General features: G+C 36.3%; 1 protein-coding gene across 1 annotated transcript; it reads left to right on the top strand.

Annotated features, from left to right (window-relative positions):
- The first annotated feature begins 363 nt into the window (after positions 1-363).
- On the top strand, positions 364-27,975 carry LOC126715485 (codeine O-demethylase-like). The gene is made up of 4 exons (XM_050416100.1): positions 364-774; positions 26,357-26,604; positions 26,997-27,324; positions 27,570-27,975. The coding sequence occupies exons 1-4, from the start codon at positions 508-510 to the stop codon at positions 27,804-27,806; spliced, it is 1,080 nt and encodes a 359-aa protein (XP_050272057.1). The 5' UTR covers positions 364-507; the 3' UTR covers positions 27,807-27,975.

Here is a 27,975-nt window from a genome sequence, read left to right as displayed (position 1 = left end):
GTGCGCATGACTAGTTTATTATTACCACAATAAGTTCAACTATATTATATTAACTACTTATTTTTCTCATTATTATTCAATTTGAGATTTTACTCATTTTCTCTCATATTTTCCACTCTTTTATTTTTTTCATCCTCCCTAAAACCCACCAAACCAAATATACTCATAGTAAATTTTAACATGAATTTAATGAATAAACTTTATTATAAATATTAAAAATAAAAAGATATTTTCTTTCGTACTTCGAAAGCACTTAAAAATTACTAATTAGGCAAATTATATTACTCCTCTATTATATTAATATTGTTAAAGTAATGATCAAAAGGATTGAATATTATATACATTATCATCTGAATGGGTACCCAATTTTTATCCATAATCATCAAAAGCTTTGAAAGGCATGTGCCTCCTTCTTGGTACTGTACTAATTTTGCTCCTATAGTCTTGTGAGCTGTAACCCCACGGACAGTGTACGTCACTGACAGAGTAGTCCTCCTTTCTGCTAAAATGGATACATTTTCCAAGAGTGTGGAAGAAATGTCCATCAATAGCGAAGAACCACCACAAGAATACATAGTTAAAGATTGCAGCTTTGGATCTATAGAGTCTTCTGATCCACTAGCCTCAATTCCTATAATCGATATCAGCATCTTCTCCCTATCTCCTATAATCGATATCAGCATCTTCTCCCTATCTTCATCACATGATCCTAAAGAAGTAGAGAATGAACTTGAGAAACTAAGATCAGCTCTAAGCTCAGGAGGGTGCTTCCAGGTTAGTACTTAATATTGTTCTCTACTTAATTAGACAGAATAGCTATTCCTATTGTTGCTAGGGATAATATTTCATCAAGGTACTTTAGATTTATTTTAGAACATGCTTGTCTTTTCCTCAAAAAAAGAAAAAAGAAAAGAAGGATTTATCATATCCTGTAAATATAGCATGCGAAAGACAATAGTAAAACAGATTAGTTTATGCCTGAATCAAGAATAATTGTTATCCTTGATTAAGGCATAATAAGGGGTTATGTTCTGGGAGGATAATGTGATAGGTTGCATTTGAGATTACAGTTTTTTTTTTTTTTCGTTCAACCTGTGATGTCCACGATGCTTTGGTGTGTGTGTAATCATTGAATCAATAATGTAATTTTGGTTTGTAGTGTTGTCGGGGATAGAAGACAAAGAAGTGGAAGAAGACTTGAGTTGGTCACCCAAGAGTTTGGATGGGGTCTTTAGATCATTTATTGGTTCAAGTAGGGTACGTGTGCCTTACTTGGGCCCACAATATGTGAGCCCTATTTTTTTGTTTAAGAACTAAAATGATCATCAATTTTTAGGTGTCATCTAACCATGTGTCCAAAATGTCTATTATTCAGGAGGTGGTTGGAATATCTCCCTCCATCTAAACATAGGGTTAGTCTTCTTCCTCTCATTTGTGATCTCTTATTCATCACTTTTCTTTTCCAAATCCATTATCGAGCCCTCACTTATCAATCAACTCTCATATGACCTTTTATTCACCACTTTTCTTTTCGACGAGCCCTCAATTATTTATTAACTCTAGTACAACTTGTTGGGGGTGATAAACATCTTGATTCCGTAAGTAGTTAATATATATAAAGAGGCATACTTAACCTAAAACTAAAAAACTTAAACCCAATGGGTACAAGCTCAACTATGTTATATTAACCACTCATTTTTCTCATTATTATTTGTTAGGATATATATGAATCATGTTAGGAACATATGTCAATATAGAATTGGCTAATCCTTTAACAAAACACATTTTACTTGTAATTTGGTAGATCTAGGATGTATTTAATACTTCAAGAAATAAGGTTTTAAATCCAAGTGTTAAAGTCATGCAAATCTGTCCAAGAATTAAGTGAAGAAGTGCTGGTTTTTAAAGCTGGACAGCTAGCTCAACAGATAGCATCTATCAAGATTTAAAAAGCTATGTAAGCTCAATGCTCGACAGCTGCTCGATAGATAAGCTATCTATTGATATTTATGAAAATCAGTTTTTTAGATCTAATTTCATACCAATACGTGTATACTTGTTTAGGTTTTCTTTTCTCACAACCCTAAACATATATAAAAATTATTTTAAGGGCCGTCAAAGGTTTCGTAAGTGTGAGGCAAAGTTTTGTTCATACAAATTGTGACTAGAGACAGAATTTGCCCTAGTTCATCTTTCTCTTGAAAAAGCTGCTGCGTTTGTAAGCCGTTGGGTTTTGTAACCAAGAAGTTTCGTGATCTTCATCGTGTTGATGAATTGAAGAACTTTGCAGCCAACATCTTTCTCAAATTGGTGAGTAAGTCGTGTATTGGAATCCGTGCATCAATTGATTAGTCACGTACTAGGAGCCGTGCATTGAAAAGAAGAGATTGTCACTACAAAACAAGTCTAATTGGGTATTGAGGTAAGAGTTCAACTGTAGGTTGGTATAAGGTATTATGATTCCTTTACTTGTAACCGCTTATTGTGATAATAGTAAATTCTAGGGAGTAATGATCTTAAAATCACCCAGTGAGGTTTTTGCCTTGGAGGTTTTCCCCATTCATAAATAATTCACCGTGTTAAATTTATTTTTCACTGCATATTAACTTAGTTGGTGATTTGTTTGTACTACCACACGTTTTGCATGTTAATTGAATTAATTAATTAACTAACTTGATTAAATCAATTGGTTAATTTATCACAAGGGGTAAATATATTCTTGGCCTATCAAGTGGTATCAAAGCAGGCACACTTTGATTAGAATTAATCTTTGTTGTGTGATCCATTGACCCCTGTTGTCATGGATAGAGGACAATCATTGATTATACCTCTTTTATTTGACGACACTAACTATGCTTACTGGAAAATATGCATAAAAGATTTCTTACAGTCATTAGATGAAAAGGTGTGGCAAGCTGTGGAGATAGGCTGGACTAAGCCAAAGGAAGCGCCGGCCAATTGGGATAATGCTAATATCAAGACGGCTAACTTCAACAGCAGGATATTGAATGCTTTATTCAATGTAGTCACGAATGAGGAGTTTAAGAAGATATCCTCTACCGAAACTGCACAGGAAGCATGGACCATTCTCCAGACAACGTATGAGGGAACCAAGGCTATCAAGGATTCAAAATTTCAGAGGCTCACTACAAGCTTCAAAGAGATTAAGATAAAGGAGGATGAGTCGTTCAATGAGTTCTATGTCAAGCTTAAGGACATGGTGAACTCAGCCTTTAATCTTGGGGAAATCATTCCTGAACCCAAGATTGTTAGAAAGGTGCTCAGATTTCTACTCGAAAGATTTCATGCCTAGATCATCGCAATTGAGGAATCAAAAGTTATTGACAAAATTCCTTTGACAGAGTTAGTTGGCAATCTGCAGACCTATGAGTTGGGTTTGACAAGGATTGGGAAATCTAGTCAGGGTAAGAGCATGGCATTGAAGGATAAGAGCAGTGACACAGATGAGTCTTCAGACGATGAAGATTCTAAAATAAAATCCTACATTACAAGGTGATTCAAAAAGTTTATGAAGAATGCCAATGTTAATGGATTTGACAAAGACTACAAGTAGTCTAGTTCGTCTCAATTCAAGAGTCAAGACAAAGGGAAGAAGGATGATGGCGATCAGTACAATGTTCCCTCAGGACCTAAGTATTTTGGGTGTCAAGATTTTGGACACATGAAACGAGAATTCCCTATGTATCTTAAGACCATTAGGAAAAGCAAGGCACTTGCTACTACATTGAGCAATATCAAACTTGAGGATGATTTGAAAACTGATGATGATGGAATCCTAAATGCCTTCACTGCCACTGTAAATCCTACTGAGGGGATTGTTGAAGATGTGGATGAAGAAGAAGACATGGTGGAGTCTAAGTTTGAAAAGATGGATGAGCAAGATGACATCCACACAGCCTATGCAAAATTATACAAAGTTTCCGAAAAGTATGAGAAGTTGTATAGGTTGGCCACCAAGAAACTCAGTGATGTGGAGCTTGAGTGAGAAAAAATCTCCACAAAGTTTGATGAAGCTTATCAAACTATTGGAATACTGAGATTTGAGAATAAATTCTTGGCTAACAAGACCACGAAGTTTGAAACGAAGCCATTTCAAGTTAGAGCATAGTTGGAGAGGACTTCAAGTGCAAAACTTGATGAGATGCTCAGCTTACAGAAATCTGCTTCTAATCGAACTAGTTTAGGGTATGATTTCTCTTTTCCTAATATTGCTTCCTCTATACTACTATTTTTGTTTCTCCTGCTAACAATATGAAATCTGAGAACACTGATGTCAAAACTGTTTTAGTTAGTGAAAACATAGATAAGGGTAAATCTATTTTAGGAGTGTGAGAGTGCTTTTTTCTTTAGCACACAGGCCCAAGGATCCTGGGCCAAATAGTTGTGTTTTGGTGGACTGGGCTTGGTTCACCGCAGCTAAATGGGGGCTGATTACGAACCAAGTTGTGCGCAAGTCACATAAATCTCCTCAAGGCAAAAATGCAATTCCTCCTTGGGCGTACTGTCGTGGGATCCCGGGACGTACTGTCGTGGGATCCCGGGCGTATTAGGCCTGTAAGAACCCAGAATCTCTAGTTCTCTGCACTATACAATCTTTCTCCATGCTTGTTATGCAATGGAGTTTTGTCCTTTCCTTTTACCTCTATAGGTCCTACACAAGAACAACCATACAAGGCACATATCTTCAAATAATTGTTAGTTTCTTAGATTAGGATATATATATATATATATATTTATTTATTTATATTAATACATATACATATATGTAAATGAATTTCATAAGGATGATTCAGCCATGAGGATCCTGGCCCCAATTCTCACAAACTTATGCTTTTGCACAAGACTTGTGGGATTTGGAACTCAAGTCTGAGTGGCTTTGCTTGGGTAGGGACTCAGCTTTACAAGCAAGAATATATATGTATTGAGCAGCAAGAAGCAGTAAAGAAATATGCAAAGTAATTGTTAGAAATTCTCAAATCAATATGAGATATTTCACTATTTTTCTTGATTGTGGATTACAAGTGTGCTCACTAAGACGTGATACAAGGTTCAAATAAACTCAAAAATTACAGACTTTGATGGCTATTCAAGCCTCTAAGACTTGCAAAGTTTGAATCCTTTTGAATCCAAGTATGTGCTATAGTGGCTGTTTTTGGGATACCGGGAGACATTCCTCTGTTTTTCTTAAATTTTACAGAGTTCTAAATACTCTGTTTTTGATATTCTTCCTTCCTGAAAATCCTCCCCCTTCAACATGGGTTTTCTCTTTCTTTTATAGCGTGTTTTCTAGGGCTCTGAGGTACTAGTGATTTCTCTCTTTTGCCCCTCAGAGCTCGTGCTGTGACAGTTGCTCAAGGGCTGATCTCTTCCCTTTTTTCTCATAGTTTTCATCTTTTATTGCTGTTTCTCTAAAAGTCATTTGCTGACTTTCCATTCCGGGGCGTCCTCAGCAATTAGCCTTCAATCTCTCTTCTTTCAAGGTTTCTCATTTAGCTGTCGGTGTTATTTCCTTGTTGTCATTATTCCCAAATAGTTGGAATCTTTTACTGCTGGGTTGAAAGTTCTCTTCCAATTGCTTCTACGTATGATTTTCTCATTCTTGATTCCTTGTGGTACAACTCCTTTGTTCATGAATGTTTACTTTATACTTTCTGATTCTTTGCTGCACCACTGGGTACTTGAGAAGGACATCTCTGTTCTTCCTTTCTTGTATTTCGTGGTGCCTCTCTTGAGCTGTTTCAATCCCACAATAACTGTGCTGCATTACCTGAGGATCCCGGGCCTCTAGCAGCCTCTGGGTATCCCGGCCCAGTTCTTTCACTGGACTTTGCTGGACTTTTTGATGACCTTTTTGCTGTAAATCTGAACATAAATTGGGCCTTAATGTTGATTCTTCTTGCTGCTTGAATTGGGCCTTCTTTATTTTTCATGGAATTGGCTTTTTGTAAAATTTTGACCTTCAACATTAGCCCCCCGAGCTCGTGGGTTACCTGTAGCCCACGCGCGAGAAAAAAAAAATTGTTTTTGGACACTTTTCTGGTTTGTAGAACGAATGTGTAGATCAAATAATTCTTGAGGGAAACTCCAAAGGAATTGCTACACTTCCTTCATGGGATGTACTAACATGTTGCGAAAGGTTAGAATTCACCTTCATATTAGTATTAGGCTGTAGATTGGTATTCAATAAATCAACTTTGTCAAACTATCAATAATATATGCAGATATATATGTATAACCAAATTATATTGGTATCGCATTTGATACTAAGAGTATATTTCTAGCACTAACATTTTTTGCTAGCAATTCTAGGATATGCCTTTTTTTGAAAGTAGCATACAAAAATCATGTTGAATGCATATTAAATCTTAATATAAGATAGCACAGCTTTGTCAACAAGATTTTGTTTGTTTTACAAAATAGGTTGAATGAGGGGATCCCCCATGAATTTTGCCAAAGATATTCTATGCATTGTAGTACATGCTTGCTATGGCTAAGGTGAATAACACCAAGATGTTTGCCCCATGAGATTTTTAGTCCATGAATAGTGACTTACCAATGGGACCATGATATCATAAATCATTGAATCATAAAAACATACTGATTTAAAGTCTAATCAAGGTTAGCTATTCTTCTTAAAATGTATTAAGAGATAGAAACTTTCCTGAGGACATGACTTAGAAGGCTTAGGAACATCTCCACGCCTTGCTTTAGCTAAAGACCTTGCTCTTCTGGTGGATGCTCTTGGTCTTTGCCTCATTCTTTTTCCAAATTGTGAGAGATTATCTAATATTTCAGGTTGCAGCAGATTATTCACATACCATGCCACCAATTATATTGTTGTTTGAATTGCTATATTCCATATAGTTCATAAGCCAAAGAAAATAACAGTGGCTAAACTTATGTACAGTAAGGTTCGCACTAGACTTCTTAATTTTCATCAAGTAAAAGATATATCTAAGGAAAATTTATAATCTTGTTTTAGCCCCCAGTGTATGCACTGGAAAAGCCAATTGCCAAATAAGATATGGCAATAAAAATTACTTCATGTATATGAAACCATGTGAGGATCTCAACCACACAAGAATTCCAAATTTGATTTTTGATAATTGGTCAAGTAAGAAGACCAAAATTTTTAGAATTTTCGTTTTAATCTATATGAATAAAATATTAGTGCATGGGTGATGCCTCTTGCACAACATTTTGCAGTGTTTTGATATATTCAAACATGGTAGTAATGAGTGGGCTTACCAAAAGGGTACCTTTCTTTTGTTAAGTCGAAATACCTCCAAGCCTTTGGTGAGTTTGCACCTTGAAGGAGGAGGGAAATGTCGCTAGCTGGTTTGCAATGTCATTGACTAATCTCTTTGTATAGAAACTTGCAAAAGTATCCATGCTTGTGTGGCTTCGAGTGATGTACTCTTAGAATTTTTTTTTTTAAGTTACGCCTTCCTTGCTTCCTTAGGCTCCCTTGAACCAATTCCTTTCAAGGAGGTCAATCTTGTGCACTTTACACACCCACTTTTGGGTTTTCATACCCACTCGAGGCTCTTTCTCTTTGTACCCCTCGTTGGGCCTTGCTTACAATTTGCATCCTTTGCCAGGATGTGCTACGGCTTGTACCTATTGCTGGTACGTGTTACAGTTTGTACCCATTGCTGGTACATGCTAAAGTTGTAGCCATGACTGGGATATGCTTACAATCTGCACTTTTACCTATTGCTGGTACGTGCTACAGCTTGTACCCATAAACTTTTGCTTTTGACCATTTTCTTGGTCGTAGTTGGAAACTTTTGCTCTTGGCCAATTTCTAGGCCATGTATTTAGAAAAATGGTTCTAGGCCAAGTTTTGGACCAGGTACATGGAAAGTTTGCTCTTACCAAGTCCTAGGCCATGTCATTTGGAAAAAATCTGTTTTGGTCAAGTCCTGGGCTAGGTACATGGAAAATTTTCCCTTTCCCAAGTCCTAGGCCATGCCACTTGGAAAATTTTTTTTTTTTTTTTTTTTTTTTTTTTTTTTTTGATCAAGTCCTGGGATAGGTACATGGAAAATTTGCCCTTTCCCAAGTCCTAGGCCATGCCACTTGGAAAAATCTGTTTTGGTCAAGTCTTGGGCTAGGTACATGGAAAATTTTCTCTTTCCCAAGTCCTAGGCCATGTCACTTGGACAATTTCTTTTTTTTGATCAAGTCCTGAGCTAGGTACATGGAAAATTTGCCCTTTCCCAAGTCCTAGACCATGCTACTTGGAAAATTTCTGTTTTGATCAAGTCCTGGGCTAGGTACATGGAAAATTTGCCTTTTCCCAAGTCCTAGGCCATGTCACTTGGAAAATTTCTGTTTTGCTCAAGTCCTGAGCTAGGTACATGGAAAATTTGCCTTTTCCCAAGTCCTAGGCCATGCCACTTGGAAAATTTGTTCATGACCATTGAATTTTTCAATCTTCAGAAAAAGTTTCTTTGTAGCCCTTCATTTTCAAGTGGGCTTACTGAACTAATTTATTTTCTTTTCTTTAAAGGGATGAGGATTTGTTTTCTTCTCCGAAGATTTTCTAAAATATCCTTTCTTGGCTGTGAACAAATTCTTTATGGAAAGAATCTTCTTTTATGAGTCATCTAAGGTTGCTCTCAATGGTAGACTGATGGCCAGAAGCTCCACCAAGATGATTCTGTCATGGTGTTTTCTTCAAGTGGGGGATCTTCGTACGGGGATCCTGGAAGAAGATGACTTCCTCTAGGCATGCTCGTTGAAGGCTTTCTTCACAAACCTCATAGTCTGTTTCTTTACAAGGATCTCTACCGCTACTACTTTTTTAGAGATCTTCTCACTTAATAGGTATTTCTCTTCTTCGGGGAACTGGGTCAGTGAGTTTGTTACAGCTTGGCTCTTGATAGCTCTGGGGGTCCTTCAGACCTATGTTGTATTGTGAAATTAATATTAACCACCTGGCTATTCTTCAAGATTGTAAGGGCTGATTGAGGAGGGTTTTTATTGGATGAGAGCTTGTCACCAACAAGATTTGGTGGGATGAAAAGTAATGATTCAGTTGTTGAGATGCATAACTGCCATACACGCCCTTTCTATGTTGGGATACCTCATTTCAGTGTCCTTCAATGCTTTGTATGCTTGGGATCAAGATCTCAGGTACAACAATAGTGATTTTGCCATGGATAGTACCCATATGGTAGGCAAATGACTCATGATCTGTTGAAGTTTTATGAAAGACATTTGGTTGCTCAACTCCCCATATGAAAACATTCCCCTTTTTCAACAGTTTGGATAGTCCACTAATGACCAAGGTTGGTCTTGGTGTGAACTTCCTAATGTAAGAAACTCTTTCTAAGAAGCTCTTGAGTTCCCTGATCGTGGTATGCCTCTTCATGGTTGATATTATTGTTGCCTTAGTTGGATCTATGAGGAGATTGATGTTTAGGCAAAGGAAATTTATCCTTTGGACGTGCCTTATTTAATTTGAAGGAGTTCACGCCAATAAATCTTCATATTTTTTTCAATAGCTCCACCAGTTGCTCTTTTTTTCTGTATTGACTGCTGATTAGGATGGGCCCTAGGTTCCTTGCGTTAGCCCCCAAGTTCACCTCTTCTAGTTTTTCCTTTGGTAGGATTTATGTCTTCCTTTCCATATCTGTAAGTTTCTCCAGGATCTTCGTAAACAGTATATTAGCCTTCCTCCTTTCTTTTTCTGTCCAAGGGATCCCTCAAACCATGGGCATTGCTTCCTTCTTCTAGGATGGGAACCCCTTGGGATCCTGGAGATGGGAAATTCTGACTCATCGTATCCCCAGGTTCCTCCAGGATCTCTTCCTGGGCTATCATGTAAGATGATGGTCCGAGATCCTCTTGTAGGCTACATTCAGGTCCCGCGTGCCTTCATAAGCAATATTCTGCTTTCCCTCGAGGTTTCTTCTTCTTCTGCGATAGGAACCCTCGGGATCCCAAATATGGGAGCTCCCCGGGATCCTAACAATGAGATATTCTTCAGCTGGAGCCGATTCATCATAAAGTATATTTTCCACAAAGTTTACTTTGTGCTGGATGAAATGACTAAGATTGGCAGTGACTTTTGTGGGCTTCCCATTCAATCCCTCTTTCACGTACTAGTGATACATTGAGAGGATTAGGCAATAGTTGTGATGTCATGGTTGGCCTTTAGAGCTAGTTGTAGGTGTCTTCCAGTGGTCTCTGTATCTCCTCCAAATCTTGTTATTTCCATAGGTGAGCCCAAATATTGAGCTGTAAGAAATGATAGATGTATTGTATAGTTGTTGAGCTTTCAATAATGTTGATTTTGCTACTGACTTGCAATATAGTGTTTCTATTGATTTTCTTCAAAATATATTTAAGGTCCACTATATAATAGGCTTTAGCCCCCAAGACATGAGGCGGTTGTTGAATCATGCTTGATCCACCTTCTCTTGATGCTATTATGGAACTTCTATCCATTTTCTGGATGCCTCCATTTTTTTTTTACAACCATTTTACTTTGCTGGATTCGTGGAAATACTTCGCCTTTGCTGGAACTAACAATCTTTTAGGCTTTGTTGAAATTGAGGGTGTACTTAGCCTTGCTGGAATAAAGGATCTCCTCAGCTTTGTTGGGATCAAGGATCTCCTCAGTTTTGTTGGGATCAAGGATCTCCTAGGCTTTGTTGGGATCAAGGATCTCCTCAGCTTTGTTGGAACCAAGGATTTCTTAGGCTTTGCTGGGATCAAGGATCTCTCAAGCTTTGCTTTCCTGGAGTCAAGGATCTCTTAGACTTTGCTGGAATTAAAAATGTACTCAGCCTTGCTGGAATAAAGGATCTCCTCAGCTTTGTTGGGATCAAGGATCTCCCAGGCTTTGCTTTCCTGGAGTCAAGGATCTCCTAGACTTTGCTGGGATTAAGGATGTACTCAGCCTTGCTGGAATAAAGGATCTCCTCAGCTTTGTTGGGATCAAGGATCTCCCAGGCTTTGCTTTCTTGGAGTCAAGGATCTCCTAGACTTTGCTGGAATTAAGGATGTACTCAGCCTTGCTGGAATAAATGATCTCCTCAGATTTGTTGGGACCAAGGATTTCTTAGGCTTTGCTGGGATCAAGGATCTCCAAGGCTTTGTTGGGATCATGGAACTACTCCATTTTGCTAAACCCGTGGGTAAAGCCAAGGAACTTGTCCATTTTGTTAACCTGCGCCATATGATATTATTATCAAGTTGCTGCAAAATTATTTAGCCCCACAGCGTGAGGAAATTGCTTTGCTATGTAATTTACATTTCATCAAATCTCTTTGATTCACTTATTTCTCTTTCTTCTTTTTCTTTTTAAACAAATGAAACAATATCATGAATTTTTTTTTTAAAAAGAAAGAATATATTAGCCCCCAAATGTGGGGCCATTTCTCTATTATGTAGCTCATACAATCTTCATTTCATCAATATATTTCATTTGTTCACTTCTCTATTTTTCTTTAAAGCAATGAGACAATATTATGATTGTTTAAATATGACTACATGACCCCCTGTTTTTCTTTTAAAAAGCAGGGCAATGATCCATTATGTTCAAATTGTAAAGCAGAGAAAATAATAACGCATAAAACTTATCTTGTGTTGGGAAATTCCCCAAAATTCTATATAGAGTCCCTCGGTAGAACATTTGTTGGAGGAACCCGCATTTTTGGGATCTTGATGTTGAATGCACTAAGAGGAACTTTTCTTCCTCTAGGTGTTTCGTAGCTTTGGAGCCGTGCTTGCGAAGGGACTGCTTTTTCCCTCTCCTTTTTCCCAGTCCCCAGTGGAGTCGCCAAAATGTGAGAGTGCTTTTTTCTTTAGCACACAGGCCCAAGGATCCTGGGCCAAATAGTTGTGTTTTGGTGGACTGGGCTTGGTTCACCGCAGCTAAATGGGGGCTGATTACGAACCAAGTTGTGCGCAAGTCACATAAATCTCCTCAAGGCAAAAATGCGATTCCTCCCCGGGCGTACTGTCGTGGGATCCCGGGGCGTATTAGGCCTGTAAGAACCCAGAATCTCTGGTTCTCTGCACTATACAATCTTTCTCCATGCTTGTTATGCAATGAAGTTTTGTCCTTTCCTTTTACCTCTATAGGTCCTACACAAGAACAACCATACAAGGCACATATCTTCAAATAATTGTTAGTTTCTTAGATTAGGATATATATATATATATTTATTTATATTAATACATATACATATATGTAAATGAATTTCATAAGGATGATTCAGCCACGAGGATCCTGGCCCCAATTCTCACAGACTTATGCTTTTGCACAAGACTTGTGGGATTTGGAACTCAAGTCTGAGTGGCTTTGCTTGGGCAGGGACTCAGCTTTACAAGCAAGAATATATATGTATTGAGCAGCAAGAAGCAGTAAAGAAATATGCAAAGTAATTGTTAGAAATTCTCAAATCAATATGAGATATTTCACTATTTTTCTTGATTGTGGATTACAAGTGTGCTCACTAAGACGTGATACAAGGTTCAAATAAACTCAAAAATTACAGACTTTGATGGCTATTCAAGCCTCTAAGACTTGCAAAGTTTGAATCCTTTTGAATCCAAGTATGTGCTATAGTGGCTGTTTCTGGGATACCGGGAGACATTCCTCTGTTTTTCTTAAATTTTACAGAGTTCTAATGACTCTGTTTTTGATATTCTTCCTTCCTGAAAATCCTCCCCCTTCAACATGGGTTTTCTCTTTCTTTTATAGCGTGTTTTCTAGGGCTCTGAGGTACTAGTGATTTCTCTCTTTTGCCCCTCAGAGCTCGTGCTGTGACAGTTGCTCAAGGGCTGATCTCTTCCCTTTTTTCTCATAGTTTTCATCTTTTATTGCTGTTTCTCTAAAAGTCATTTGCTGACTTTCCATTCCGGGGCGTCCTCAGCAATTAGCCTTCAATCTCTCTTCTTTCAAGGTTTCTCATTTAGCTGTCGGTGTTATTTCCTTATTGTCATTATTCCCTAATAGTTGGAATCTTTTACTGCTGGGTTGAAAGTTCTCTTCCAATTGCTTCTACGTATGATTTTCTCATTCTTGGTTCCTTGTGGTACAACTCCTTTGTTCATGAATGTTTGCTTTATACTTTCTGATTCTTTGTTGCACCACTGGGTACTTGAGAAGGACATCTCTGTTCTTCCTTTCTTGTATTTCGTGGTGCCTCTCTTGAGCTGTTTCAATCCCACAATAACTGTGCTGCATTACCTGAGGATCCCGGGCCTCTGGCAACCTCTGGGTATCCCGGCCCAGTTCTTTCACTGGACTTTGCTGGACTTTTTGATGACCTTTTTGCTGTAAATCTGGACATAAATTGGGCCTTCTTTATTTTTCTTGGAATTGGCTTTTTGTAAAATTTTGGCCTTCAACAAGGAGCACCCCCTAAACTTGATAAAAAATAGACTAAAAACCCTAGGACTAAGAAAGGTAATACCTAAAAGTCTAAATAGAAGAAGCAGCATCTCTATCATCACTATGGAGCAACCGGACATACTCGACCTAATTGCTATAAGTGGTTAGCCACTCAACAGAGCAACAATATGATCTCACTAGGAAACTAGAATCAATTTCCATCCTCTCTTGCTCCTCTTGGAGATCTTCTCAAAGCCCTCATGTTCCTTTCGAACTTGAATGGTTTTAATCCTTCCCCCTCACCGCCAAATCAAGGGTTTGCTAAACGAAAAGGTTCTTCCAAGGTGTGGAATGAAAAAGGCTTGAAGTGATTTTGTCACTTTTCTCTCTCTCCCTCTATTTTTTTATTGCATTACTTGTGTGTTTTGCTTTCTTGTTTTGAGATAGTCTAGTTTTCTGCTTTTCTTTGTTTAACATGTTTTTGTTTGTTTGTTTTCAGTTTTGCCTTATTTTGTTTTTCATAAAAAAAATAAAAAAAAATTGAAAAATCAGAAAAATACAATAGTGTGTGTTTGTGTATATTGGTACTTGTGTACCTTGGATGGCCATTGAAACAAAATTTTCTAAATTTTGTATTTTTTGCAACTTAGATGAGCATCTCTATGCATAACTAAGTAAGTGAGCTTTATGGCTCGTGTTTATGATAAGTAAGATTAACTAATCTCTTGTACTTAACACGCTATCACTCTTTTTGATGAGAATGACTAAAAAATCCTAAGAGAAAGGCATAAATAATCATCTCACTACTGTTGCCCGCTGTCGGAGGCGGTTTTTTGCGTGTAGCCATGTGCCTTTTGGAGGTGTGACTTTGCTAGGCCTGGATTTGTTTTGGGGAGGTCAACCTGGAACTCGACATTGGGCCGCATAGACCAATGGCTATCGATGTATTTTGTAAGCTTACAAAATAGATAAAACCCAAAGTCTTAGAATCATGATAATGGTTGAAATAAATAAATAATATGTTTAGCATGATAGTTTTGATTAAATGGTGAGTTGATACATTATTATTATGTTTGTTAAGTGATGTCCAATATTAGAAAGTGTTTAATTAGGTGTCCAATGTACAATAATGAGATGAGTTCAATAGTCCATGTGTAGTTGCAGTTCATGGTTCATGTTCAACATGATAAGGTATGTCCGGCAATGGTCCATATCCAAATAATAAATGTCCAATGGTAGTTCATGTCCAAAAAAGATATGTGTCCAAGGATGGTTCATGTCCAAATAATATATGTGAGATGATGATAGATTGATTTATTAATATGTATGTTCATTAATGAAGTATTAGTGAGATGATATTAAAATAACTTGCATCCAGTGGTAAAATAATAATGAATTAACATGTACTTAATAATGTAATATTGAAAATAGAGAAAGATTGACTTATCTTGTGTGTTTCTGACTCCAACCGTATAGCATCACTTTGTTCTTTATGTGATTTATGGCCCTAGCCATATAACAATAATAGGTTGATGACATTCCAACAATATAATAACATTAGTTGAGTGGTATAATGATAGTGAATAAAATAAACTTAATAATATAAGTTTGAAGGTAAAATATAATGACTTATCTTCATAATTTGGGGCTCTAGCCGTAACATCAGTGGACTTAGTCATTTCAGCAACCTTCAAACTTTGCAGCTTCAGCCGTACAACACCAGTGGGCTTAACATTTCAGCAGCATGGTGAAGTGAATCCTTTCATGGCGACTTCATGTTTGAAAAGGGAAAAATGGGTGCAACTGGAGGGAGAGAGAGCATATCCAGCCGTGTGCATCGGTTGGTTAGGTTTGTCCCCTTAATCATGCACTTAAATAATTTTCCTCATATAATGCTCTTTTAGTTTTTTAGTCAAGCATGAGTGATATTGCCTTCTATAAGAAGGGCTTTTAGCATTATAAATATATGTCTTCCATGAGAAAGGGCTTTTGTGATGTGTTCTTGGAAGAATATTTTGATACGTTTTAAGATGTGTAGAGATGGTAAGAAATATATATATATATATATATATATTGTGAGATATGGTGTTTGTAATATGTATAGGAATTGTATGTAAATACTTTGTTGGACATGGATCTTGTATGCTATGTGAGGCATGTAATTTAAAGATATATGATGAGTATGTACATGGTTTTAAAAACCGGTACGGTCAAAGAACCGGAATAGAGAGTGGTTCTCGGTTTTATGGTCGGACCGGGGTCGGACCGATGGTCAAACTGATGATGTCATAAATAAATAATTAATAATTATAAAATATAAATAAATAAATAAATAATTTTATAACTAATATTTTAACTAAAAAATTAAATTAAATAACAGTAAAACATTAAACCTTAACTTTAATTTATAAGAAATGATATGTCCACAATATTTTCACAATATTTTTACAACAAATTTTAATTGGCAAATTGTTACTAGTTGTTATTGTAAAAAAAAAAAGTAATCTTAGTATTAAGTTCAAATTTGAATTAATAACAATTAACCACCTATAATTTATTGTAAAAATATTATAAATATAACATCTCTCTTTATTTATATATTAGACAACAAAACTCAAGCTCACTACAAAAATTATTTTAGTTATTCTTTCATTTTTCAAATATTAAAAAGTCACTAATGAGTGACAATATCATTGCCCATTTCTTTTCCACCACATATCCCACCTTTAGTTCTTTACACGTTGATACTCCACCCACCACATATTTTGAAACCTTACATCCCCACCTTGGTTAACTAAAGCTCTATACTAGTTTCTTCTTTTATCTTTTTCTAATTTCTCATCTCTTTGCCTTCAATACTCTCTCTCTCGGTCAATATATGTGCATCAGTGCATGTGCAAGTCTCTAAGAGCAGCAGCAAAATTTTTCTCATTCTTTTTATTCAGCCAAATATATATATATATATATATATATATATATAAGAGCAGCAAGAAAAGCTCTTAAATTGAAGCAGACAGACTGTACTTGCGTGGCTGCATCTCTTTGGTTTGGGTTTCCTCAGTTCTTTTCAACTGTGTCAAGTCATAAATAGTAAATCTAATATTTTTGGTGTCAATGTGGGCATCTGAGGCTTCACAACTTTAGACTTAACAACATTTTCAAAATCAAAACCTCTCTTCTTCTTAAATTTGAAACAAAATCTCTTATTTATTATTATTTTTTTGGTCAGAAACACAGTGGCTGAAGTGTTAGTGAACAAGCTTAAAACCGGCTTAACCGTACTGGTTTCCGGTTTTTCGATTAAACCGGCGATTTTTCCGTTTTTTCCTTCATTTCCGGTTTTTAATCATAACCGGACCAAATTAAGGTCCGGTTCCCCATTGAACCAGTTGAACCGGCTGGTCTGGTCCGGTTTTTAAAACACTGAGTATGTATGGCTATTTTGTGAGGAAGGTGTTTATAAAATATATGGAAGTGTGAGATAGATAATATGAAGGTTGAATATAGTAAATACATGAGATTATTCGTGTTATGGGTTATGTTGCTTTCTAAGAAGGGAGATTTTGTATGGGAAATAAAGAATGAGATGAAGATGTGTTTTGGGCAATAAAAATGAGTGAAATTTCAGAATATTGAAATGTGGGAGAGATGGAAAGTGTGTAATGGTGCTATCTAGGAAGATATATTTTTGTAAGGGAGATGGAGAAGTATAGAAGAGTTTAGAGATCTTTAGAGATATGGTAGCAAAATGAATAGAGTTTCAGAAAATGGAAGATGAAAGAGGGATGAAGAAAGACATGGAGATCTTTTAGAGATATGGCAGCAAGATGAATGGAGTTTCAGAATTATTGAAGATCAAAGAGAGGGTTCAGACAGAGGGGGGGATGGATGATGTCTTTAGTGTGTAGCTTGGTCCTCTTTATATAGAGCCAAGTTATGTAACTAGATCAGAATTTAGTTGAAGGAAAATTAGCAAATAAGGGAAAATCTTTGACAAAGTAAGTGGTCTTTTGTTTTTTAACCAAAAGAAGAAATTTTGAGACTTAAATGTTTCTGACACAGCTGGATGATGTCATGTGGATGACATCCTTTGCTTGGAGAAAAAATATTTGGCATTAAATTCATGATTTAACTAAAGATGGTGAGATGATCTTTAAGGGATCCTCTTATTTCTGGTACCATAGCTGCTGGGATTGGGCATTTATGGGCGAATGACATCATTTTAGAACATGTGTCAACCTGCTGGAGCTGCTACAGATTTGTTGGAGCTGTTTCAGCTTCTACAAAAGCTATTGCAGCTTCCGCTAGAGCTGTTACAGCTTGTGCAGAAGCTGTTGCAGTTTTCGTTGGAGCCGTTTTTGGTGTTTTCGGCTAAGTTTCTTCTTTTGGAAAAATTATATGTTTAGTCCATATATAATTTTGGTAAGTAATAGACTAGTTGGTTGATATTTGATGAAGTTTTAAAGATATAAATATGATCTTTTTGTATTTTAACCAAATCTTGGAAAGTAAAGAGAGCATTTAATGCTAGGTATGAGATATATATTTAGCCATGTGCTTGGAATTGATTTATATGAAAATAATAAACTAATTAATATGGAATGATATGATTATATTTTAAAACTTATATTATATGACGGACATTAATTTTTATGTAAAAAGCATGGGGAGTTTTATCATTTTAAGTGCTTATGTGATATGAGAGGCTTACCCAAATGTTACCTTTTGCACACTGGCCCGTCAGAGTTCAGGGAATTAGGAAAGACATGCCAAGCAACATGCTTTCCTTTATCAACTTTGAATCACTGTAGCTTTACTGAACATACTTCTTGACCCTCTAAACCACGACTCCCAAAATTCCCCCGATGAGACTCATGAGCTTGGATCATGAGCCAAAAATGAGATGTTGTGCCATGAGCACGAACTATGGGCCTTGATGAGATTATATCGCCATGAGTTTTGGACCATGGGCTTCGGCATCATTATTGTGAATAAGGACTCTTTCGGGCTTTAAAATAGATTCTCCCAAAATCTATGATAATATTGATGTGATGCGGGTCGCCAATGAAATGAAGCCATGTGGTGTGAAAAATTTGTCCTCAACACCCACCAATCATGAAATGACATCTGTATGCTTCGGCATAGCAATGTCAAAAACTTAACATTATTGGGTAATTCTTTTCTCTCTCTTATATGCCCATGCATGATATATTTAACAAACAAAAAATGCAAAGAAAAATAAAAGCAAAAAGAATCAAAATGCTTTATTATTGATTGCAAGCGTGTCTTCTAAGAGATGTGGGAGTTATAGGATGTACCTCGAAGGTGATAGTCTCCATCAAGCAGTTATGATTGTGTATGAGTTAAAGTAATTTTCTCATATCTCAAATCGTCATAACGTGTAGAGACTTATACAATCTTGCGATATTTTTCACACACAACATGCAATATTCTTTGCTACTCTTGATACATGTACAAGTACAATGTGATTTGGCCATCACAAGGAATACATGTGTTACTGTATGCTCATTAAACTATTTTGACTTGTTTTTTAAATATAAAATTAGTTAGACTGGTTTAGTGTGTGAGTGTTTTTTGGATCTATATGCTTGACATTTTTCTTGTTGAGAGATGTTTTTAAGGGCTTAAAATGTTTTTTGGATCTTCGGTTGAGTAGCATGCTTGATTACATTCATATCTGTATTTTTCTCTTCTTTGAAAAACTGTTTTTAAGCAATCTCAACAGCTTCTCGATACCTCTCGACAGCTAGGCTATCTATCGAGCCTCTTGAGCTTCCTTTCTCGATAGCTGTTTTCGCATTTTCGATCCATCGAAGTTTTTGAGATTTTATCTCGATAGCTGCTTAACAGCTTCTCGATCTATCGAGGAAGTTTCTGTAAGCTAGATAGATGCTAGATAGCTTCTCAATCCATCGAGGTCACTTTGCTGAGGACTCTTCTCAATAACTTCTCAATAGCTCTATTTTTTGAAATTTAAATCTCAACACCTCTCGATACTTCTCAATCTACCAAGAATTGTGGATTTCTATATAAAGGGTCAGCGCGATTTCTCACTCATTTTTCTTGATCTCTCTCGACTCTTTTAGACTCCTTACCTTCCCAAACACCTCTTTCTCACTCTAAACTTCTTCCCTATTCATTTTTCGGCCTCAAGAGAGATTTCTTCCTCTAGTATGATCTCATTTCTCTCATCTTATCATGCATTTCATCTCTTTTGACCTAATTTTTGGGGTTTTTGAAATATTTTGGGGTTTTCAATATTAATGAAGTTTTTATGAAATTTTTGGGATGAGTTTTGTTTAAATGATTTTAAATGATCATGCATTGCATCACATTTGCATTTTAACAATAATTCTTGCATTTTAGATATGAGCTTACTCTGTTGAAATGATGTGTGCTAGTAGGGTTGGATTGGGTTGAGCCCATGATGTTTTTACTTTTGCACGTCACATGTTCATACATTTTTAATGCATACGTACCAATATTGTTTCTATCTTATTGATATTAAATTATTTGGTGCTTTTCTGCATGTTTCTCTCTCTCTCTCTCTCTCTCTCTCTCTCTCTCTCTCTCTCGGTTAGTTGCTCTATGGCATCTAAACGGAAATCTGCTCCATCCCAGAACCCTCTTCCTTCTGGGGCATCTACTTTTGTTGATCCTACCCCCTCTCATGTCAGGTTCCATGATGATAAAGCCCATAAGGACTTTTCGGAGAAATTTTATCAACGAGGCATTCATTCGAAACGCCAAGTCATCCTATTGGATTTTACCGATACTGACTTTCCCATTGTCATCTACAGTAGGGGTTGGGAGTTACTGTGTGGCATCCCAGTCACTTGTCCCTTCGTGATCATAGAAGAGTTTTACTCCAACATGCATGGATTTGATTATTCTGTACCTCATTTCTTCACTCACGTTTGGGGTACGCGCATTGTAGTCACTTCGGATCTTATATCTAAGGTGCTACACATATCGAGGGCAGCGCATCCTGACTACCCCAACTATGATCTTCTTAGGACTGTGTCTAAAGACGAACTCTTGTCTCTCTTCTGTGAGACACCATCATCTTGGAGTGACCGTCAAAACACCCATTGCATGGGATTTGCAAAAGATCTGCAGTTCCTTAACATGGTGATCGCATTTGTTCTTTATCCCTTGTCTCACTATAACTCCATTACTGAGCCTTGTGCTTAATTTTTGTTGTCCTTCATTAAGAGGATTACCATAGACTTTCCCTCTCACTTCATACTCTCCTTTATAGATGTCTATAGGGATACAACGACCAATGATAAGCTTATCTTTCTTTTGGCTATCACGCAGATCATTTGCCATTTCTCTATCTCCTATCCTGAGTCGAATCACTTCTTCGTTATGGGTGCCATCGATGTGGTAACCATTAGACAAAGCGAGGCCCAGCTTCAACCGAAGTGGCCACGGACCAAGATGGCACTCCTCTGGCCTCTTCTGCTCTTTCTTCTTCTGTGGGTGGTGTGACCCTCGAGGCAGTCATGGCGTAGCTTCAAAGCATGGATGCTCGCCTTGACACACTTAATGATGAGTTGTGTCAGGTGAACACCTGTGTCAGTCGTATTTCATAACAGTAGGCTCGCTTTGTTGGCTTCGTGGCATCTCCCTCTTCTTCTCCAGAGGCTTCAGAGGATAAGGACGATGATGGTGACTCCGACGATAATGAGGATGAGGATGCTATCTCTTCTGGTGATAACGAGATGACTGTTTGAGTTACTTGCCTTTTGTCATTCATGACAAAAAAAAGGAATAGTTTTGGATATGAGAGTAGTCATGTACTTTAGGGGAGAGTTAGTATAGGAGATATTTTTGTTAGGGGGAGTGTTTTCTTTTTGAGAGATGTAGTGAGGACTTTTTGTATCTTTTCTTTTCTTTCCTTTTTAGATACATTATGATAGCAAACCTTGTATTCGTTTTGTTATATATATTGAGGTTGTTATTTTATTCTTTCACCTGTCTCTACATGTGTTGTTTCTTTTCTCTCTCTATGCACATGCTTCTTATTAATTGTATGAAATTTTTTTATTTTTGTTTCACACTAAAATGTCTTGATGAGTTTTGTTTAAAGTATTTCAGAAATACAGGTTGTCAAAGTCTTTCTTGCCATGAACTCTCTTCTTGTAAAGTTTTTCAAGGGTTTATGTTAGGATAGATTTTATTATATTCAACAAGTGAGTATGAGTTGAGTGATTTATGACTTCTCTCATATGTTCATTTGTTTGTTGTGGTTTTGTCACGGATTGTCAAAGGGGGACATTGTTAGGACATATGTGAATCATGTTAGGAACATATGTTAATATAGAATTGGCTAATCTTTTGACAAAACGTGTTTTACTTGTAATTTGGTAGATCTGGGATGTGTTTAATACTTCAAGGAATAAGGTTTCAAGTCCAAGTGTTAAAGTCATGTAAATCTATCCAAGAATCAAGTGAAGAAGTGCTGGTTTTTAAAGCTCGACAGCTAGCTCGACCAATAGCAACTATCGAGATTTAAAAGGCTATGTAAGCTCGATGCTCAACAGTTGCTCGATAGATAAGCTATCTATTGAGATTTATGAAAATCAGTTTTTTAGATCTGATTTCACACCAATACGTGTATACTTGTTTAGGTTATCTTTTCTCACAACCCTAAACATATATAAAGATTATTTTAAGGGCTGTCAAAGGTTACGCAAGTGTGAGGCAAAGTTTTGTTCATACAAATTGTAACCGAAGACAGAATTTACCCTAGTTTATCTTTCTCTTGAAGAAGCTGTTGCGTTTGTATGCTGTTGGGTTTTATAACCAAGGAGCTTTGTGTTCTTCATTGTGTTGATGAACTGAAGAACTTTGCAGCCAACATCTTTCTCAAGTTGGTGAGTAAGTCACGTACTAGGATCCGCACATCGATTAGTTAGTCACATACTGAGAGCTGTGCATTAAAAAGAAGAGATCGTCACTACAAAACAATTCCAATTGAGTATTGGGATAAAGGTTTAACTGTAGGTTGATATAAGGTACTGGGGTTCCTTTACTTGTAACTACTTGTTGTAATAATAGTGAATTCTCGAGAGTGGTGACCTTAAAACGAGGAAGTCAATACCATACCAAAGGTTGTACCAGTTTGGTCATCGATACGATATATTTCGGATACCGGTCAATACCGATGTACCGTTTCGGGTTTACCGTTATTTTATATATTTAATATATGTATATATACACACACACCCACACAAGCACATCCACACAGACAAATCAACACAGAGATACACAAACACACCCAATGTTTTTGTAATTAAGCAAAATTTTGTCATATATTATTTAATAATACTAAAATTATTTATAAGAAAATTTTTATTGCACACACAGTATTACACATAATCGTACACTAACTATCACTATTCTATTTACAAATAAAGCCAAACAATTAAAGTGAGTTTGTAGTTATCTCAATGCTTCATTATAATAATTACACATGTTACTATTATTAAATATAATTTAACATAAACAAACATATAAGTATGATAATAAACAAATACAAATAACAATACATCATTATCAAAACTAATGAAAGTTCAATAAGTGTATAAAACACCTTGAACATTTAGACCTCCAATTTACAAATAACCAATTCAAGCTTAATATCAAACAATTAATGTGTGGAAAATGAATGTAAACTTAATACAAAATTGATAAAGAATCTAAACCAATTAAATTCACATCCACAACAGAAATTAAATGGAAAAGATTAAGAGAAGAGAGATGCAAACACAAGGATAACACTCGATGTGTTATCGAAGAGGAAACTGAAGCCCTCGGCGTAAAACCTCACCGCTGCCTTCCAAGCGGTAAACAATCCACTAAAGAATGTAGTTGGGATACATGAACAACAGAAAACCCTCCAAGCCTAATCTACCCAATGTACCTATGCCCTCCAAGCTCCTACTCTAACGAGGTTACGCCGAACCTATTTCTTCTTTAGCTTACCGGATTCTGCTACTTGACCATAGCATCTACTAATATGAAACTGGTCCCTTCTTAACTGCTTCCCAAACACCAAATGGCCTCCTCACAGATATGGGTATGGTGAGAAAAGATTTTGGTAATGTACTTCTCAAGGATTTAACAATGGAGAGGAAGAGAGTAGAAGAATTTGAAGAGTCTCTATGTGAAGATTGTGGATGAATCGATCTTTTTTTTCTCTAGGGTTTCTCTTTCAAAATTCTCTCTGGAAGCTCTCTCAATATTGTGGGTATAAGGGTATATATATAGTAGGGTGAGAAGGAATGTGAAAAGTCAATTTTTCTCAAACAGGGTGTTCTGGCAACTTGACCTCGCGACTGGGTTGAGTTGCGAGTTCAAGCCGCGAGCTAATGGCCTGGCCAGCCTAGGACTTTTGTCCTATAATGCAACAGCTGGCTTGACTCTTCAACTTCTGGCATGCTTGACACGTGTGCACCTTTTTGGCGGCTTGCAAGCCACGAGCCACCCGCGAGATCCAGTCGCGAGCCCCTGCTTCTTTGCACAATCTTGAGCATTTCTTTACACTCTCTCACACACTACCCTTACATGATTCCCACCTAAATATAGGGTTACTAATTGCTAAAATACAAACAAATTTGGCACGGAATAAAGAAAACAAGATGGTTGATAAAATTCAACCTTACAACTAAAAATAATATAAAATAGTAAAACATTAAAAGTGAAGTATAATAAAATATAAAATAAAATTTATTTTCAAAATAATAAAATAATACTACATGTGAGCTGTAAACCACAAGTATTGTTTGACTTTGTTTTTATTACTCGATTCTTTCAGATATTTCACTTATGAGCAATTGTGTTGTCTCATCAAAAACCAAGCTTTTACGTTTCTTTTACTTTCTTCTTTTACATTTGCTCCTCTCCTTTCTTTCACCCCGTTTGTAGCTTCAATGATTCTTTTTTCTTTTTCTTTTTTTCTTCACATCTATTGCTTTTTCTTTCTTTCTTTCTCTTCTTTTTTCATCTCTTCACACTGATGCTTTTGTGGGTTTTATTGTACTTTTTTATGGGTTTATTTGTTTTTGAATCAGTGGATTTTGTTTGGGCTTATGCAAATGAGGGAGAGACGGCGGCCGGATTTTTATTCATCGGTTGTGTGTTTGTGTAGTGGTTGATTTGTGTGAGTTGGGTTTTTAAGGGTTGGGATCGGTGGGTTTAGGTTGTCGGTAGTGGTAGGAGGCGGAGTGGCTCCGGCTCTGCAGCAGCTTTGGGTAAGTTCTGAAAATTCGTGAGACTTTTTCTTTGGGATTTCTCTATCTTTACCCGATATCCATTTACTGGCCGAAACAGCTGGATTTCGCCGGCACGGCCGGTATTTTTTTGGGTACGAAACAAGAGGGGTATCTATACTGGTGCACTGACTAGTATGGTATATACCGGGCGGTATGGTACGAAATTGACTTCCTTATCTTAAAATCATCAGGTGGAGTTTTTGCCTTAAGGGTTTTCCCCATTCGTAAACAAATCGCCATGTCAACTTTATTTTCCGTTACATATTAACTTAGTTGGTGATTTGTTTGTGCTACCATGCGTTTTGCATGTTAATTGAATTAATTAATCAACTTAGTTAAATCAATTGATTAATTTATCATAAGAGATCAATACATTCTTAGCTTATCATTATTCAATTTGAGATTTTACTCATACATTTATATTCTACAAAATGTGGTAATAGTATAGCTGTTTAAGGAACTGTTGTTGGCCCTAAAGCGGCTGTGTCACTGGTGATATGGGTTTCGACTTATGATTGTACAATGTAGATTGCAATCAACATAGGATTTAGAATAAGTGATGGGGAAGGCCAGTTAAATAATTCTGAGTAGAAAATGACGGTTTTGTCATCTTATTTTCTAAAGCGTTGTGACTGGTAAAGTTGACGTTTCTTTGAACTGCGAGGTGAAAATTGCTAGGTTTGTAATTATGTCAATGGGAATACTGAATGCAAGTTTTTCAATTTCTCACTGTGCTTATGATATGTTCTTTACTCTTCAGCGAGTTGATGGTAAAAGTATGGAATTGTGTGGTATTATGATGCTTGTTTAACAAAGTACATTTAGTAAAAGCTAACTCGCCTCAACTGTAAATGTTAGAAGAGGGGTTTAGTTGAAAATTAACATGGTTAGTAGATGGTAAATTGGTGTTTTTATTCTCAAGCTTTTTCTACTTTATGAGGTAATTCGTTCAGGAGGATGCTTCCAGGTTAGGACTTATATTTAACTTGAAATTTTTTCACCGAAAGTTCTCTGCTACATTAGGCAGAATAGCTATCCTTTTTTTTACTAGGAAAATTATTTCGTCAAGGCATTTTGTACAGAAGGTCTCTATAAATATACAAGAGAAGTTGAGCCCTGATTATACCTAAATAAATAATAATTGATATTTCTTGATTCAAGGCATAATAAGGATTATGTACTTGGGAGGGTAATGTGATTAGAATATTAGATGCATTTGAGCATGAGCCACTGCCAAATCTAGAATATGTAACGGTATTAAAATCATAGTAAAAACCAATATTAGTTATGTTAGACCTTATATCATCAACGTATTCATATGATCAAGAGCCTTGTAACTCAATAGTTAAGACTTTATATCATAAACCTTATATCATAAACCTATTCATATGACCAAGAGTCTTATAGTTCAACTAACATTTTATGTTATTTCCAACAAAAGCATTCATGATTCAAATCTCCACCTCTAACTATTGAATTTGAAATAAAATAAATAAATAAATAAATAACTGTGCTTGCCTGCACTAGAGTCTAGAGAGAAAACAGTTAGAAAATTTTCAAATAGATATTTGAACGTTTATCTGGATTTAATAATATGTTTAGATCCTCAAAGAAATGAATCGAATTTGAGTATTTCTTTTTCTATAATAACTTGTCATAAGCTACCTTTGAGCCTCAGGCAATAGGTCATGGAATTCCAAGTTCACTACTTGACAAGTTACGCGAAGTCGCAAAACAGTTTTTTGCACTTCCAGCAGAAGAAAAGCGTAAGTACTCCCGAGCAGCAAATGAGGTTGAAGGGTATGGGCAAGATCGAGTAGTTTCAGAAAAGCAAATCCTTGACTGGAGCCATCGCCTATGTCTTAAGGTCTTCCCAGAAGATCAAAGAAGGCTCAACTTTTGGCCAGAAAATCCAAGTGATTTCAAGTAAGTTTAATATACTTTTTTTTTATTTCTTTTCAATTTGTAATATCATCATGATGAAGAGATCAAAATAGAATTTACATAATTTTATTTGAGTGATGTTACAAATGTTACAAATTTTACTACATATAGACATTATAAATTGATGTGTCAACTTTTAACCATAACATATAAAAAGTAATTAAAAAATTCAATTGTTATGTTGCTAATGTGGCACCAATCAATCAATCACATTTATTATCATGTTAATTTTTAAATATTTTCTAATAAAACTGGTAGTAGTATTAACATTTCACTTCGATTTTTTATCCTTTGTCTAGCATTTGGTGAAGCATTTCCATAGATAAAGCCCTTTTTCATATTGTTAGTGATTAATCCTTTATTTAATTTTACAGAGATATTCTACATGAATATGTTGTGAAGTTGAAGGGTGTGATGGATATACTCTTTAAGGCCATGGAAAAGTCTCTGAATTTGGTAGAGGGCAGCTTCTCAAGCCAGTTTGGAGACAACTCACTGATCAAAGCAAGATTTAACTTCTATCCACCTTGTTCTAGACCTGATATGGTTCTAGGTCTCAAAGCTCATTCAGATAGATCAGGAACCACAGTTCTCTTGCAAGATGATGAAGTAGTAGGTCTTCAAATTTTCAAAGATGACAAATGGATTAACGTTCCTGTAATTCCTCATGCTCTTGTTGTCAATCTTGGGGATCAAATGCAGGTATGACTTAGTCAGTTGGAGGGTCACTTAGTAGTGCTTAAGCAAGTTTTGCATGCAAAGAAATGTCACCTTCATACAATGTACTGTGATATTCATTCAATATTTAAAAATATTTAAACTAGTAAAGATTCATAATACTGACATGTTATAGATGCAATCAATTAATATGCACTAACATGCCTAACCTATAAAAGAAATTTACAAGATTTATATATATGTAGTTTGCTGTATATGATATCATGCAGATAATGAGCAATGGAATTTTCAAGAGCCCACTGCATAGGGTATTGACCAACACTGACAAGTTGAGGATATCTGTGGCAACCTTTAATACGCCAAAGCCGGATAAAGAGATTGGACCTCTGGGACAATTGATAGATGAGAAAAGGCCAAGGCTATATATAAATGTGAAAAACTTTGCTGCTTTCAACAATGAATGCTTTCAGAAAGGGAAAGTAGCACTCGAGGAAGCAAAAATTTAAATTTTCTTCCTGCTTATCTATTCTGGTGTTGAAGCAAAACTATGGAATTATATTGTATTCTGATGCTTGTGCATAATGCTTTAAAATAAAGCATATGATATGTAGGGGAACTCTATCTTCATTTCTATGAATGTCGAAGTGGCTTTAATAAATGACAACTTAAGAATGA

Source organism: Quercus robur, chromosome 2 (genome assembly GCF_932294415.1).
Source record: "Quercus robur chromosome 2, dhQueRobu3.1, whole genome shotgun sequence".
Taxonomy (NCBI): domain Eukaryota; kingdom Viridiplantae; phylum Streptophyta; class Magnoliopsida; order Fagales; family Fagaceae; genus Quercus; species Quercus robur.
This window is presented reverse-complemented; position numbering and strand designations above follow the sequence as displayed.